This window comes from Solanum verrucosum, unplaced genomic scaffold (genome assembly GCF_900185275.1).
Source record: "Solanum verrucosum unplaced genomic scaffold, falcon-dt-bn FXZP01000128.1, whole genome shotgun sequence".
Lineage (NCBI taxonomy): Eukaryota > Viridiplantae > Streptophyta > Magnoliopsida > Solanales > Solanaceae > Solanum > Solanum verrucosum.
The window spans coordinates 1,608,936-1,626,422 of NW_026020327.1; the positions used below are offsets into that span (position 1 = coordinate 1,608,936).

The 17,487-nt window shown below is 28.7% G+C and overlaps 1 protein-coding gene across 1 annotated transcript; it reads left to right on the forward strand.

Moving 5' to 3' along the window:
• The first annotated feature begins 14,389 nt into the window (after positions 1 to 14,389).
• LOC125835922 (uncharacterized) lies at positions 14,390 to 17,420 on the forward strand. Its single transcript, XM_049515027.1, has 5 exons — positions 14,390 to 14,753; positions 14,853 to 15,363; positions 15,453 to 15,654; positions 16,392 to 16,868; positions 16,963 to 17,420. Exons 1-5 carry the CDS (start codon positions 14,390 to 14,392, stop codon positions 17,389 to 17,391), a joined length of 1,983 nt encoding a protein of 660 aa, XP_049370984.1. The 3' UTR covers positions 17,392 to 17,420.
• The last annotated feature ends 67 nt before the right edge of the window (positions 17,421 to 17,487 follow it).

Sequence of the window (17,487 nt, forward strand, 5' to 3'; positions counted from 1 at the left end):
ATAGAATGTCTTTTAAAAACTCCTATGAATTTTCTTTTACGCGTTTTGGACAAATACATTCCTTGATTTGTTTGAACAAGTCTACAATATATATATAAAAAAAAATGTTTACAAATTACTCTTCTTTCTCATATAATCTTGTCTTATTATATTTGAAAAAATAAAACCACTTAACTATTGGCAATTAACAATCAAATTCAAGAAGTTAGTAGTTAATTCCGTGAGGCCTTGATATGTGTGTAACATATCCTAATTATATATAATTACATATATCTGATTTTGACAATAAGGGTTCAACAATTTAATTTGATTAAGATTTTATATTCATATTTTAAAATTCACTTAATATATATATAAAAAAAATTTATTCGGAATTCAGTAAATTAGTTTGTCTAAAATCAAAATTTATAAATTTAAAATTTTGATACCGCTTATGTTTACCAAAGTTCTAAAAAAAATTCTTTGTAGTCATACCACAAACATGTGGACTAGACCACTTTGGGGATGAAAGGAACTAGTCAATGCTTTTAATTTTATGCTTCAATTTGCTTCATATTCCTATATATCTATATATAGTTGTCTTATTTTAAGACTTACTTATATCCACTTGACTTGTCACTAATCATCATACACATTTTTTTAGCATTAATTTAACTATTGATACTTCTTATAATTAATTACTCAATGTTTCATTCATATTACTTGATCATGATGATCTAACATACTTTCAATAAATAATACTTCCTCCGGTCAATATATTAAGTAAATATATGGATTTTTTTTTTATAATTTAAAATAAGTGAATTATTCGAAGTTTAAAGTTTAAGAGAGAATTTTTTTTTCTTCATATTTATTTTTTATTTAATAAGGTTTTTAACTACTTTACATTTTTTAGAAGATCAATAGTGAAAAATAACATTTTATTTATGTCCTAAAATATTTTTCTTAAAGATGTCATAACGAGAGGAGAGTAATAATTATGTAGCTCCTAATTACTCCGTTCAAAATAATGGTGATCAAAACCGGTGGTAATAGAATTACCTATGTCAAATAATAATAATAATAATAATAATATATGCTTATATTTAAGAAAGAATTTTTATTTTTTATTTCAGAAGAGAGAGGGTCAAAAAGTTTGAAAGTGGTGAATGGTCAATAATGCATATTAGTTGTTAAAAGAAAAAAAGCATGGTCAGTCAAATATATACTATAAAAATAATTGTTCCCACCACTAAAAGAAACATTTTTTTTCTACTTCCAACATATGACTACTTACCTTAAAAGAAAAAGAGTATCTAAACTGTTTGACCAAATATTAAAAAACAATTTATTTCGACAAGTACTTTTAAAAAATATATTTTTGGTGGAAAGTAATTTATATTTGGCTACAATTTAATAATATTAATTATTGTATTAGTAAAAATCCTAATATTAAATGTGTTTGTGTTAAATTCTACTTTCTTCAATATTTTAACTTGTTAGATTTCGTTTCTCAAGAGTCCAATTGCAGAATTTCAATCAATATTTCAAAAAATATTCTCCATCATATTAATATGAAAAAAAGATTCCAATATATAATATTTTATATAAAGTTTTCGAACATCTAAATTTAAAATTTAAAATAATAAATTATTCTAATTTAATTTAACTCCAAGAATTGATCAAATTAACTGTCGTAAAACGAGACGTGATAAATAAAAAAGGGAAAAGGGTATGAAAAATACTTCAATTTTGACCGAAATTGTTGTTACGATACCAAACTTTATGGAGTACCTTTTACCCCTGCACTATTTAATAGTGTATTTTAAAGGTATATATGTGCCCATGTGGATACATTACTATTTAAAATGATGCAATATTTATGATGTCCACGTAAGCACATATATATCTTTAAAATACATTATTAAATAGTACAGGGGGTAAAAGGTCCTTTCCAAAGTTTGGTATCGTAACAACAATTTCGGCCAAAGTTAGAGTATATTTCAATTTTTTTTCCTAATAAAAAATAACGAAGGGAATGAATATTTAATTCTACTTTTCACAAAAGTTGGTGTTCGTGTTTGACAAGTCTCATGCAACTACTAAAACCCAATAGGTGTGAAAAGGAAAATTCAAAAATATTAAAATTCAAAAATATTAAAATTCAATAATTTTCACATATATTATTTTATATTTATATTGAGAATTTTATTAAATATATACAAAAAGTATTTATTAAGAAACCAATAATAAAATAGTTTTTTAATCCAATGGCAAAAATAGACTTTTTAATTAAATTTCATTTTTTTAGTTGAGGTTTAAATTCAAATTGGACAAATTGAAATCGAGGAAAAATCAAATCATACCCGATTTAATTAAATTTGATTTTGTTATGATATTTTAAGAAATTGAAGATCGAAAATATCAAACTGAAATATGAAAAAATCATATAGAACCAACCTATGAACACCTCAATATATTAAATAAGATCTATTATAATTAAGGATCTTATTTTATTCTTTTAGTCTCAATTTATATGACATATACTTTTTGATCTATTATATATATTTCCCTAATTCATCCTTAATCAAATAATTTCTAAGATTCTTTGGGATCGTTCCTTTCTTCAAACGAAATGAAAAGAGATGTGAAATCAGACAAATTTCCGAAACACCTTCTTGGATATTCCTTCACGGAACGTGACAGACAAATGATTTATCATTTGTTTCACGATGAGTCACGTTATTATCGATGAGCTTCAGCTTTGAGAGTCTTCAATTATTTTCTTTTTTTATTATTATTACATTTTATATCTAATTAATTAATGTCACTTAAATTAAAATATGAAATATATAATACAACTGATTCGTTAACCCGTTAACAACGTAGTTTCTTTTCTTGTAGACGTGGTCTAAATTCTCTGAATTATAGTACGTACAACTTGTTAGTCAATGCTGACTTCTTTAGAAAATATATATTTCCAGTAAATATTCAAGAGTCAAATAATAGTACATGAGAGGCTCAACCAATTTGTACAAAATTCAATTAATGTACATCTTGTTAGCAATGTAGGCTTCAGGTTAGTTAGGGTCCGATCATATTGAAATTATGATTTGAAATTAATTTAAAGTTAGATTTTATTAATAACATATAATTTGAATTTCTTAAGTTATATTTAAATTTCACAAAATTGTGAAAACTATTAAAATTTCCTCAACTCTTATACATTCTTACCTTATGAGTAAATCATATGTATAGTTTATAAACAAGATATGGAAATATCTTAAGGCGAGGCACTGATAATTAAATTGCATACCTCCATATTTATTTTATAAATAAGTGTTTTGTGGAACTTTCAAATACACATAATTTTATAAAGATTCACTCGTAGCTAGTTATTCTTTAATATAATCTTTTTGCATGATTCGAACAATTTTTTCACATCGAGCATGAGACTTTTCTTGTAAAATTTAATACGATAGGACTTTTTTTTACAAAATATATAATCTTATGAATCAAGTCTTACATTTAAAAATATTTGAAATCACGATTTAAAATCTCAAATCATACTACTATTTAAGTGTGAAATCATAATTTCAAATTGTATATCTAAATACTGATTTGGAATCATAATTTCATACTAAAGGTCTACTTAGTTTGTCTCTGTTTGAAGGCTCAACCAATTTGTGCAAGTAGGTGTGCATTTAATTTCCAACAGAACACAAAGCCTGGTGACTAAATTTGAAATATAACTTTTAAGTTTGGATTTCATTTTCCATGGTTAAATATTATTCTTAAAATAAAGTAAAAGATTATTTTTAAAAAGAATTAATTTAATTTTTATAACCAAGAATTTCCTAAATTATTATTATTATTATTATTATTATTATTATTATTATTATATATATATATATATATATATATATATATACATACATCTATATACATCTCTTAGAGAGAATTACTTCAATCGAATTCCCTATTGATACATTTGTAGTTAATGTAAATTCACTATAAGAAAACAGAATTAGCTACGAACTTTATCTCTAATTCTTTTCTAAAATATAATTCATCACTAAATAAAATTAACAACAATATTTACGCTAGTATATGATGATCGTGAATATAGTACTCCCACAAAGTTCAATAAATCTAATGAACAAAATCTTCATTCTACTCATATGGAATTTGTTGTAGTTTAATTTGTTCCTTCACCCAATATTTCTTCAGAATTAATTAATTAAATTCTACAGTAAAATAATAAATACCAAAAATAAAATAAAAAAATATGATCATGCTACTTAGACAAACACAATATTTAATTAATCATATAAATCTATATATTGCTAGTGCAATAAATCACTCAACTAACACTTTTATTCAAGATTAATTTTTTTTCTTGAAATCGACTAAATAATATAAGAATTTCATATCTATCTCTACGAATTAATAATAAATATACTACAAAATCATATCTAGTAGCACATAGATGAAGTAACCGTCATAGGATATTTAAAGGTATTGGTATATGTAAATGAGATGACTTGTCCCGATTTCATAGGTGCACCATTATTGACAAGACAATCATTAATTGCGAGTCTCCTAAAAGTCGAAGGATTTATAAGTTTTGTTGAGGCGAATTGACCACACGAGACGTGAATGCTATCACAAATTGACTCGCACCCGTTTACGATTTGTACTCTATACTGCGGAATGCCACCAATTGTCCCTATGGCACCTTGGCTTACTTGAATTCTTGATTTTGGGCATGTTGTGACCATCATTTCACTATGACTTTCTTGAATAGCATCACCTTTTTGCATCACTACATAGAATACCAAAAAAATATGTATATGAGTAACAAAAAATTAGCTTCAAGATTTTGATCTAACATTCAAGATATATAGTAAAAAGGAGTAAAAGAAGTCAACTTCTAAAGGGGAAAAAGAATTCCCAAATAATAATACTAAAAATTAAACAATAGTCAAAACAAGATCCTACTTTAAGCTATATATGTGTAGGCTAGGATATTACATATATAGTAACGTTTTTCTTCACTTAGAAACTCTACGACTCCTATTAGAGTAAGGCATGCTCTCAAAACTAGATTCTCTCGTTCTTATCTCCAGCGATTAACTTATTCTAGAGTAGTCTGGTGATGAGCTTTTTCCGTATTACTCAAAGCCTTTGTAAACTCATTTTTTGTTTCTATCGTAGTGGAGGTATAGTACATGCATGTCAGTAGTTTAATTGAAATAACAAAAGCTTAGATTTTCTAATTTTTCTTTTATTTCTCTAGCAAAAAATCATAAAAACACACATTTGATAATTTCTTATTATATGTTCAAGTTTTAATGGACAGAGTTAACGATTATTTTAAAAAAACGGAAAACGAGAAAAATCAATTGAATAAAGAGAGCTAATATACCAGAGAATGAAACAAGCAAGAAAATCACATACACCATGAAAAGGCTCTTCATTGTCATTTCTTATTTGAAAATTGTATTTCTTCAATAATAAGAACAAAAAAAAACACTTTAATTAGTTGAGGGTACGTATTATCATACTTTAATAGGACAGAATTTATAGTTTTCAATCACCTCATATAAAAGGTGATTCTCATTTCTCTATGGAAACATCAATTAGTAATCTTTTAAAAAAGGAAAACATTTAGTAGGTCAAAATATACTTATAATATAAGAAAAAATTTACTTAAATTATAAGAAAATTGCAGTGGGCACTTAATGAATGTTTTGTGCAAATAATAATTGGTAACATTAGAAAAATGGAAAAAGAATCGTCTATATATATCAGGTCAAAAAATAATGATATTGTTTAGTATGAGAAAAAATTTTAACTTGTTTATTAAAAATGATGAAGAGGTTCAATTAATCATCAAGAATCATATATTTCGTGTTATTTGTGTTCCCTTTTTAATTCGTTAAAACAAATATTCACATATCAAAATTTACTATAATTAATTAAGTGATATTCATGAAGTAGAAACGTATAATATTGAATAAATAATTATGATTAAGTGATAGTTTTACATATTTAAACATGTATCGTAAATATATTAATTTGAACTTAGGTATAAGCACCTAGGGGTGTCGATGAGTTTTTTGGTTATTTTATTTTGATTCCTCTCTTAATTTACCTTCAGACACATGCATATTGACTGTTGAAGATCTATCGCTAAATAGTTCATAGTTAATACGATTATTTAACGTTCTTGACCCATTGTGAAATTGAATTAACGATGAATTTGTTGCTTGCTCACATAAGTTGACCATTGCTAATTGATGATTTTCATGTAATGAAAACAACACAAACTTTTTTTCCTTTGAATCTATAAAAATGTTTAACATAATCCATCATTTACTTGTTAATTTCTTCCGTCATTGAAAATGTGTGATTTATAATCTTGAAAATGAAACAAGTTACTTGCTCCGTGGCATTCAAAATATAATCAAGTAAATAAGTGGAAAAGTCAATAAGAAATAATTTGTAATTTTTCAATAAAGAAGATTTGAACAAACCCCTTGTGGCATTCGAGCTTCGCCCTGATAGGCCTTTAGGGTTTAGGGTTTAGGGTTTAGGGTTCTATTCTTGCTACATCAGGTGGAATATATAATTTGATGGTGTAAATATTTCTTACAATCATGATAGTGTATATAACTTAAATTGTAACCTCGTTAGAGATGATATCATCCACGATCACACTTATTACTCTTCTCCTCAACAAGAAAAGTAAACGATGAAAAGTCGTGATCATTGACAAGAAAATGCCTTACGTCAAACAAGCGAAAGAAGTCATTTTTCTCTTTTTAAAGAAAAATGTTTTCGTTAAAGACGACAACCGTTATTACGAAACACCAGAAAAATGACTTTCTCAAGATTACAATAGTCAAAAAGGACAAAAATCTCAAGGTCAATAAATTCATTTCTCAGAAGTTGCTTCATTTAGTTTGAAATTACAACAATACCCTACCGGCCCAGATTGCGGTAGATTACAAATTACAATAGAAAAAAATATCGCACAGAGATTAACTTTAAATGACCAAAATATCCTCAAAATAATATTATTTTTGTTTACATAAAGAACACATATCAACATTTAAAACATAAAATTATGCCTGATCAATTTTTTTCAAGTTTTAAAAAGAAATTCTTTCGAATGTTTAACAACTCAAGTGTCTTTATATATATTAACGGATGAATATTTACAATTGAAATATTTAATTTTCTATTTTACAATTTTTTAATTATTAGTCAATTTATTTATTTCTAAAGAAAATAGTTGCATGTAAAGATCGAATAAACAAACTCATATGAGATTGAAAACAAGTAAATTCGTCAGCCAAACCTACATACCAATTTAATTACATTTGTAATAATCTATTTTATAGTATAATGTGAATTATTCAGTTTTTCCTAATAAAGCTATCATTGATCATTTAAAAAGTATAATATATATCGAGAAGAAATATAGTAGTGTACATGAATTATGTTTTGTCAAATATGATTTATACATCAATTATTTTCTTGATTCGGTTTTGAAGTTTATCGATTTGACTTATCGATATTCGATTTGTAAACATGCTAAACCGTTATAGAAGCGTTAAGATATTGGTTTATCAGTTATTGATATTGATTCAGTTATTCGGTTTAAGCATTAAGATTTGACACCAAAATATTATTGAAAATCACTAAGAAACAAGATGACAAACAAAAAATGAACCACGCAAATGAGTTGATATATTGCATCTTGCTCAAAAGTCAACACTGACACATTGTAGAATAAACTAGATTTTGAGATCGACAACCTGAAATAAAAGTATGAAACTAAACTCTAAATTAAGGACTATATATATCAAATGGTTTAAATTAAATAATTCTAATTTACGTTTAACCCATTTTAAAAAAAAAAACTCAAACTATTAAGAATCAATAACTTGATAATAAAACTAATCAAAACCCTTACTAAAATCGCTAAATCAATAACTCATTACCGATAAATTAATAATTTATGTTCGATTCAGACTATCTATTTCGATTCAATTTTGAAGAAGCACCACTTATAAAAAATTTAGTATGCGCAAATGGGATTTGGGTCTTGGATCTTGGGACAAGGGTTGTTAAAGTTGGGGAAGAAAGGACGAATATTTTAACCCTAAATTATTTTATTAAATTTAAAACTAACTAATTTGACAAAATTATTTAAAAGTGTGAACACAAAATAAATACTAGCACAAAAATAACCAAGAAAAAAACTTGAATAAGTATTCAAGGAAGAAACACAGAAGCATGAAAAAAGACTTGTTTTTTTTTCCTATTGTTTCGCAATAATCATTGGGTAGAACATGGAAATATCATGACCTTCAAAAATATATATTTAAAAATTAACATCATGACCTTAAAAAAATATTTAAAAAATATAACATCATGACCTTAATAAAACAAATAAATATGGAAACACCATGACCTTAAAATAGATATAGTCAATGAATATATTAATGTATAATTGATGTATATTAGCTAGAAAAAAAAATAAACAGTGAAATTCTACTAGTTGATTGTTAAAGATCCCAATTAAAACCTAATGTAATATATTTATCAACCATTTTGGTAAGTATCATAATATTACTAATTGTTTATAACATTTGTAAATGTAGCTTAAACATTTTTTAATCTTTTTCTTTTATTAAACTAAAAAGACTATATATTTAAATGGCTCTAGTCTATGGTACCCACTTTTTTTTCGGGAAAAATTACTTGGATGAGTATCTTTTAATAAATAATTACTGATTTTAGTGATACTTTTTATTTATTATCATTTATAACAATATATTGCAACACTATGTTAAATCAGCAATATGCATTAAAAGTGAATTATGTATGCAATATATATGTATTATAAATTTTTTTAAAAAATATATTATGCTTGTTTGGTAAGAAATTGACACATTGTATTATAAGTGTATCAAAATGTGTGATAAATGTATTATCCATCATATGTGAATAATAAATTGTTCTTTGTAATATGTATTAAAAATGTATTAAAAGTAATCAAGTGAAAAAAGAATGTTATTACTATAAATGGTAAATATCTTTTTAATATAGTATATTTATGTAAGTTTCCCTTTTTTTTCCGCTCGAATTAAAATTTCATTTTAATTTTATTAGTGTGAAACTTTTTCTAAAAATTTGAAAAATTCACTAATTTAAAACTATGAAAAAAGATTCAATAATTCACTGTTGATTCCACTTGCTTTAATTTTTTTGATTGCGTGACTTATCTTACTTTGTTCTTTTAATCAATTTTTCTTCTTCGAATTATGACTTCCACTTAGTTTGCCTTTTAATTCCATTATTATTACGCGTTGCGGTTAACTTGAAGCGCCATCTATTTGACCAAAAATGGACTTTGGAACAAAAAAAATTAACTTCTTCACCCATAGATATACTCTCATTGAAATAATATTATTTTATATACTTTTATAATATTTCAAATTACTTGTAATGAAATTAAAGTCACATTAGATATATCTTCCACATATGGAATTAAAGTCGCATTAGATATATCTTCCACATAATATAAGTAATAAAAAACGTTTTGAGAATTGTAAATGATCACGACGAGATCATTTTCTACCCAAAAACAAAAAAATAATTACACTAAAGTGGTACGTTACGGCCCAATCTTTTAGATAAAATCAGGATCGTCTCGACTATAAGGTCATTAAATTAATTGTTAGGGCTTTAACTTTTTAGAGCCCTTCACTATTTTTATGCTCCTATTATTAAATATTTTAAAGTCTCTCATACGTCAACCTCTGTAATGACCCGGAAGGTCATTTTTGGAAATTTTGGACTATTTGTTTAACTATGGTTATTAATTTATGAGAAATTTTAAATAATTTATTTTAATTAGTAATTAATGGGCCAAGAATATAATTTTATTAATATCATATACCCATTTGGCCCATGTATGAGAATGAATTAAAGTAGATTGGGGTTTAGTTTTTATTAACTACAAAGAAAAGAAAAATATTTATGATAGAAGCAGAGGCATAATTCGGCGCCACAGGAAAGCATTCTCGCTCCAGGTAAAACAAGAATTCGCCTAACTAATCTTCATCTCTAATTCGTATGTTCTAGTTTTAGGAGTAAGAGTTTAATTAATTATTAAATTGGTAGGTTGGAATAGTCGAATATTTACAGAATATTGGAGATATTGTAATGTAAATTATTTTTGATTGGGTGTATGTATTTATGGCAGTGGATTGATGTTTCATGATGAGTAATGATGAGGAAATTAATGATGAGATAATAATGAGTGGAATATAAAGGTTGTAGCTAGTTTAGGTTCTGCGTATTATCTTCCGTAACAAGTTGGTTTCTATGTTTATTTTTGGTTAGCATATTGTGATCAAGATTTTAATATATTGAGATACCTAATTACATATTAGGTGTATTGTAGTATGTGGATACCATTAAAATTATGCTATTTCAGGGAATCAAAACTTAACCCTAGACTTGAAATTTGGAAATATGAGAATTTATATGTTAACTTGATTATAGAATGGGGATGAGTTTTTGGGTCTAGGTTAGACCTATAGTAACATGTATATTGTTAGTTTTGAAATCTTATTGTGGTTAATTATTTGACTAGATTGCTTTGAGTTAGAAGTTCAACGAAAAGGGAAGGCTCCCGGAGTGATTGTTCGATTATTTGAGGCAAGTGGATTTCTAAACCCTTGTTAAGTGTATGGAATTCATGTATTTCCTTGTATTATGTGTTTAGGGTAATGAGGCTTGGTGATGGGTTGACTTGTCCACATTAATTAATTCTAATGATGAAAAAAGGGATAATAAAAGTCAATGTGATCAATTGTTTGTGTGATGTGTTGAGAATTGTTTGAAAGGCTTGTTGAATCATTGTTGATGTTGTATCCTGATTGTCTTGTGAATTGTGCAATGTTATGAAAATGGTCATCTCCTCATTATTTGTGTGAACATGTCATTTGCATTGTTCTGAGACATGGTTGTGACAAGTGTTATGTGCATTGAGAAATAATAAGAAAATAAAGAAGATGTACCATTTCGAGGGACGTATCGCGCGCCGCGATGGATACTATATTTCGAGGGACGTGTCGCGCGCCGCAATGGATACTATATTTCGAGGGACGTGTCGCGCGCTGCGACGGATACTATATTTCGAGGGACGTATCGCGCGCCGCGATGGTTACTATTATCGAGGGTCGTATCGCGCGCCGCGATGGATGCATGGACAGATATGTCCCCCATGGGTCCCGGACTGAGAGACAGCGGGTGTGTATCATTAGGTCAGACATGCATCACTATACTTGACATTGCATTGCACTTATTTATTATTGGTGAACTTGATCTTGTGTGTTGTTGATCTTGTGAGTGCCTTTCTATGGAACTTGTGACTGATGAATATGGAGCTTGTTGTTGAAGATATGCAATTGTTAGAGTGTTGTTGTTGAGGATATGAAACTATTGTTGTTGTTGAGGATATGAAATTGTTAGACTGTTGTGTTGAGCTATGTGCTTTGTAAATTGTGAACTGTTAGGTTGGGCTGGTTTTATATTGATTGTAGTTGTGAAGGTTCAGTTGGGGTGTAAGGAGTACTTGTATTCTATCCCCTTAGCTCGTGTTTAGAGGTTTACTTGCTGAGTACCGTGTGGTTTGGTACTCACCCCTTGCTTCTACAAATTTTTGTAGGTTACGAGCCTGGATTTTTGTGGTACTTGTTATTCTCTTCTTTTCCGAGGCTTCTGGGAGATTTGTGAGGTAGTTGTTTGTTTTCTCAGCGATCCTTCTTACTCCTGTTTATGATCTTGTTCTACTCTAGCAACAATGTCATATGAGACTTGTAGTTTTTTTTTGATTCAATTGTAATACTTTAGAGGCTTGTACACGTGACAACCAGATTTTGGGGGTATATTTGAGTTTATTATAAAAATTTCCGCATTTTATTGTAATGGTTGAGTTTTAGGCTGACTTGTCTTGGTGGGTTAAGACGAGTGTCATCACGTCCATTTTTGGGTCGTGACAACCTCTCAGCATTATGTAAAGTCTATTATATTGTTGCAACAAGTCAGGATTATTTCAATATCATTATATCAACTTATCAAATTCAGTGTAACACTATTTCAATATCATTACATCAATTTCTCAAATTCATTGAAAAAATTGCATTATTTACCTTCTTCATAAGTTTTGTGTACGTCCTATCTTTTTTCAGACCTCACTTATAGGATTACACTGAGTATATTATTGTTAATCAATTTATTCGAGCCTTATTCGCCAGAAAATTTGTACTATATGTCTAGTTGAAAAATCTCTCACCATTTATACGGAAAAAAATATTTTCTATTCTTATAGATTCCATCTGCTTCAATTACTTTGATATTTTCTTTTTTTTTTTTTAAAAAAGACGAATTATGAGTTATGACTTCCACTTTGTTGACCAAAATGGACAATATTGGGTGGGTGGGGTGAACAACTTCTGCAGCCCATAGATATACTAATTTCTAGACGCATATATTGTACGTATAGTTGTGTATTTCATGTGAAATTTTATAGATTTATTAAAATGATTAAAATTCTATGAAAACAGATCTGTAATGAGTGATAAAATAAAATTTAAAAAAAAAAGAGTGATAAAATATAATGATTATTTATTAATAAATTTTTAAGAAGTCTAAAAAAGAGAGCGTGCATGTGTATGTAATAACATATGTATTATGGAATTTTGGTTACTAGAATTTAGTGGGTTGTAGTTATTTCTTTGTGTTAATGCAACGAAGAAGAGAGAGGTTTTGACTTTTGGTTATTGGAATTTAGGGGTGCAATTAAGTTAATAAAAAGTTAACTTTCATGGAAACGTATGTTACTTTTAAGAAAATATTAATGTCCACTTATCTCTTTAATGTACGGGAAAAGGGGTCGAAATATATTCAAACTTTGACCGAAATTGTTGTAATAATATCGAACCTTGGAAAGGATCTTTTACCCCATGCACTATTTAATAGGGCATTTTAAAGTTATTTATGTGCCCACATGGACAAGTTACTATTTATAATGATGTAATATTTATGATGTCTACGTGGGCACATATATACCTTTGAAATACACTATTAAATAGTGCAGGGGTAAAATGTCTTTTCTAAAGTTCGGTATCGTTACAACAATTTCGATCAAAGTTCAGATATATTTCAGATTTTTCCCTTAATATAATATTACTAACATTATAGAAGTTATGAAAATAAAGAGGTGTGAGTTATGACGCTAGATTTTTAAATAAAGTAAATTAAAAATAAAAAAAATACTTTAATGTGGATTAATATGTAGTGAAATGGGAAGAAAAAATACCAAAACGAATTGGGGAAAATGCAATTGGAAGCCATATAAATGCCTAAAATGATATATAAATTGTGTTAAAGTAAATTAAAGGACAAAAATAAAAATAAGTACAAAAAAAATAATGTTATAACTTAGTTTTTAAAACAATAAAAATGTGTAACTTTCTATGAGTATTTTTTCTTTCCATTTTTGACTTAACGCCTCCCCACTTTTAGAATTTAGTATCATAATAATAATAATAATAACAACAACAACAACAACAACAATAATAATAATAATATGGTATAATATTTTTAATTTATTTAATTAGATGTTGTACAAAAAAAAATATTTAGCATAGGGATAAAATGATAATCCAGCTTTGCAGTTTAGATCTTCACAATATATATATATATATATATATTATTTATTGTTATTATTATAAAAATATATAAAATAATAATAATAACAATGAAAACATTAGACACCGAGTAGAAAAAAAAATCTTGTAATGAATTTGAAGTCACATGGTATATATCTTCCACATAATATAATATTAAAAAGCATTTTGAATATTAATCTGATCGATTTTTGAAGCTATATATCAAACTATATTAATCCATTTTAATTTAAATTTTAGGCATCTAAAGACAGAAAATCCTTATAAGCTCAATACACTTTTCTCTACAAAAAGAAAAAAAAATTACACAAAAATTAGTACGTTAACTTTATCCCTCTAATTGTAATTGACCAACCTTTTCGTACCATTTTGAATTAAAAAGTTTGGTCAATTTTTTCCTACTACGTGTTTAGAATCTTTAAAAACTACTCTTGTTTTAATAAATATAATCGAAACTCACATGCATATCCCTTTTAGTTTAAAATTATAATTCTAATTATAATTTCTACTATAAATACCCTTCACTTCCCATTATCTCAAACACATTAAATTATTATCCATCTTTATAATAAATTCCCATTTCTAAAACCTTAGCCTATATTTTTTCTCCTCTTTTAATTTGCTTTGCGTGTAACATGGATTTGGGGCAATTAATGTTGAGAGAAACTCAAATAATAGATAATAACAATAATAAGGAAAAAAAGTATACTAATATTAGTACTAGTCATTATAATTCTAGTGCTACTTCTTCAATTGCTTCACATGATGATTTGAGGAGTAGAATTGAATCATTTCATATGCTAGAAAAGGCTAATATTTCTAAGAGTGAATCTGCTGAAAAGAAACTTTCATGGCTACGTTCTCAGATTATTGGTGAAAATGTCGATTTCGAAACGCCTTTTGGGAAACGTAGGCTTACTTATGCTGATCATACTGCCTCTGGGAGATCCCTTCACTATATCGAAAACTATATCATCAATAACGTCCTTCCTTTCTATGGTATGTTCGTTTTCCTTAATTTTATAGTAACTACGTACTCCTCCATCCTTAATCAGAGCTAAAAGATAATAATAACGACTATTGTATTATTTTGTACAGGTAATAGTCATACTAGTGATAGTCATGTGGGATATCAAACAACAAAAATAGTGCATGAAGCAGCTGCTTATGTGAAGAAATGCTTAGGTGGAGGAGATGAAGATGCCATTATATTTTGTGGTTCTGGTTCTACTGCTGCTATTAAAAGGCTACAAGAAGTTATGGGGATTTCAGTCCCTTCTATACTAAGAGAAAAAGTACTCACAAAATGCTTTCGCAACGAAACTAAAGAGAGATGGGTTGTGTTTGTTGGACCTTATGAACATCACTCTAACATCCTTTCATGGAGACAGAGTTTAGCTGAGGTTGTGGAGATTGGATTGGACGAAAACGGGCTAGTAGACATGGAAGCATTGAGGGATCAGCTTGAGTTCTATAAGTCTACAAATAGACCATTGTTGGGTTCATTCTCAGCTTGTAGTAATGTTACTGGGACTTATTCTGATACGAGAGCCATTGCTCGTCTTCTTCATAAAAATGGAGCTTTTGCTTGCTTTGACTTCGCAGCAAGGTATGCTATAATTGAGTTTAACTTCTATATACTGACAGTCTGACAGTACTTATAAGAGAACTAATTTTTCACATGTTGTGATGTTGTAGTGCTCCATACGCGAAAATAGAGATGAGATCAGGAGAGATAGATGGATATGATGCTGTTTTTATTAGTCCTCATAAGTTTCTTGGAGGTCCAGGCACACCTGGAATTCTTCTAATCAACAAAGCACTATATAGATTGGGGACTTCACCTCCATCTACTTGTGGTGGTGGTACTGTTGATTTTGTCAACCCCTACAATGAAAAGGTAAAGAATTTTAAATTTAAATTTTATATATTTGGTATAGTATAGCCTTATTATATGATGAAAGTTTTTGTGTTGTCCTTTTCATTCTTATTGATCTTGATGTCCTTTTCACCTTACTTTATTTGTGAAATATTGTAGTTTGCACAATTTGTCCAAAGAGTTTGATGGATGAATATGACTGTCATTTATTGGGGTTCTTGTCATTTTCCTTCTTAAAAAACAAACACATATTTGGGATAGTTGATAAGTCGACTAATAAGTCAAACAGAATTTCAGACAGGCAAAATTCTTGTACTTGAACAAAATAAATTTTTTTATTTGACTTTTAGATTTAGTGGGCACCATGGCATGACATTCCAACAACCAACTGTAAATTGAATTATAAGTGCATGCTCTCTTCTTCCATTACCAGTCTAGATATTTAAAGGATAAATACGTCATACAACAATTATACGCGGTGTAGCCCCACAAGTGGACCCTGAGAAGAGTACGATATACAAGACCTTACCCTTATCTTTGGAGATAGAGAGGTTGTTTCCAACAAACCCTCGAAAAGATAAATACATCATATTTTTAAAAAAATAAGTAATGGAGATGAAATTAAGATATAGTAGAGAAATTCAACTGCTTTTGTGCAGTTTCTATCCTTGTGTGTTTAAATTGTCTTTAATATTCTGCTTAGCTCTCATGATAATTCTGAAGCTAAAAGACTCTTTGATGTACAATAAAATTACCAGGACACACTCTATGTGGAGAATATTGAAGAAAGAGAAGATGCAGGAACACCACCAATTATTCAGAAAGTGAGAACCGCACTTGCATTTTGGGTGAAAGAGTTCATAAGTCATAAAGTAATTGAAAGAATGGAACACACCTACATTGAGCTTGCACTACAAAGGCTTCTCCCAAATCCTAACATATGGATTTTGGGAAATGTAACAGCAAAGAGACAAGCTGTGCTTTCTTTTCTCATTTATACTACAACTTACTCTTCGTCAAGTGATGGGAGTGGTGAAGACAATGAGTTTTACTTATGGAGAGAGACAGGGAACAAGAAAGATAAGCCCCTTCACGGCCCTTTTGTCGCTAAGCTGCTTAATGACCTATTTGGTATTCAAGCTAGAGGAGGGTGTGCTTGTGCAGGACCCTATGGGCATAACTTGCTCAAGGTTGATGAACCTCGCTCTCTTGCGTTCAAAGATGCAATTGAGATGGTGAGTGCCTCCACATATGTTTTCTACATTCCATCCATGTTGGTAGTTGAAACATTATTTGATAGTCTAACACGAGTTTTCTTTGTCTTAACAGGGCTATAGTGGAGTGAAGCCGGGATGGACAAGGGTCAGTTTCCCCTACTACATGTCCAAGGAAGAATTTGAGTTTATTCTAGCAGCATTAGAATTCATAGCCATTTATGGACAAAGGTTCCTTCCTTTGTACCATTTCAACTGGAAGAGTGGTGCTTGGACTTTCAAGAAAAAAGCTTTCAAGGAGGCAATCATAGGAAGAGAACACAATTGCAATTTTTGTGGCTCACCAATGAAGGGGTTGAACCTAGGTTGCCATGACACTGAAGAGAACAACCATGTACAAAGCCCCGCAAAAGAAGGTCTCATTTGCAAGTACGTAAAGTACCTTGAGACAGCCAAGCGCATTGCTAGCCTCCTTCCCAAATTCCCAGCTCAACAGTCCATACCTGAAGAAATAAACCCTAACCTAGTACCCTTCAGAGTCTGAAGATTGAAATCACATTCCTGAGATTATACTTTTGGATAGAGAATGCTCGTTCTCATTCTCCAATATAATTGTGCAGTTGTCTAATCTTTGGTTGGG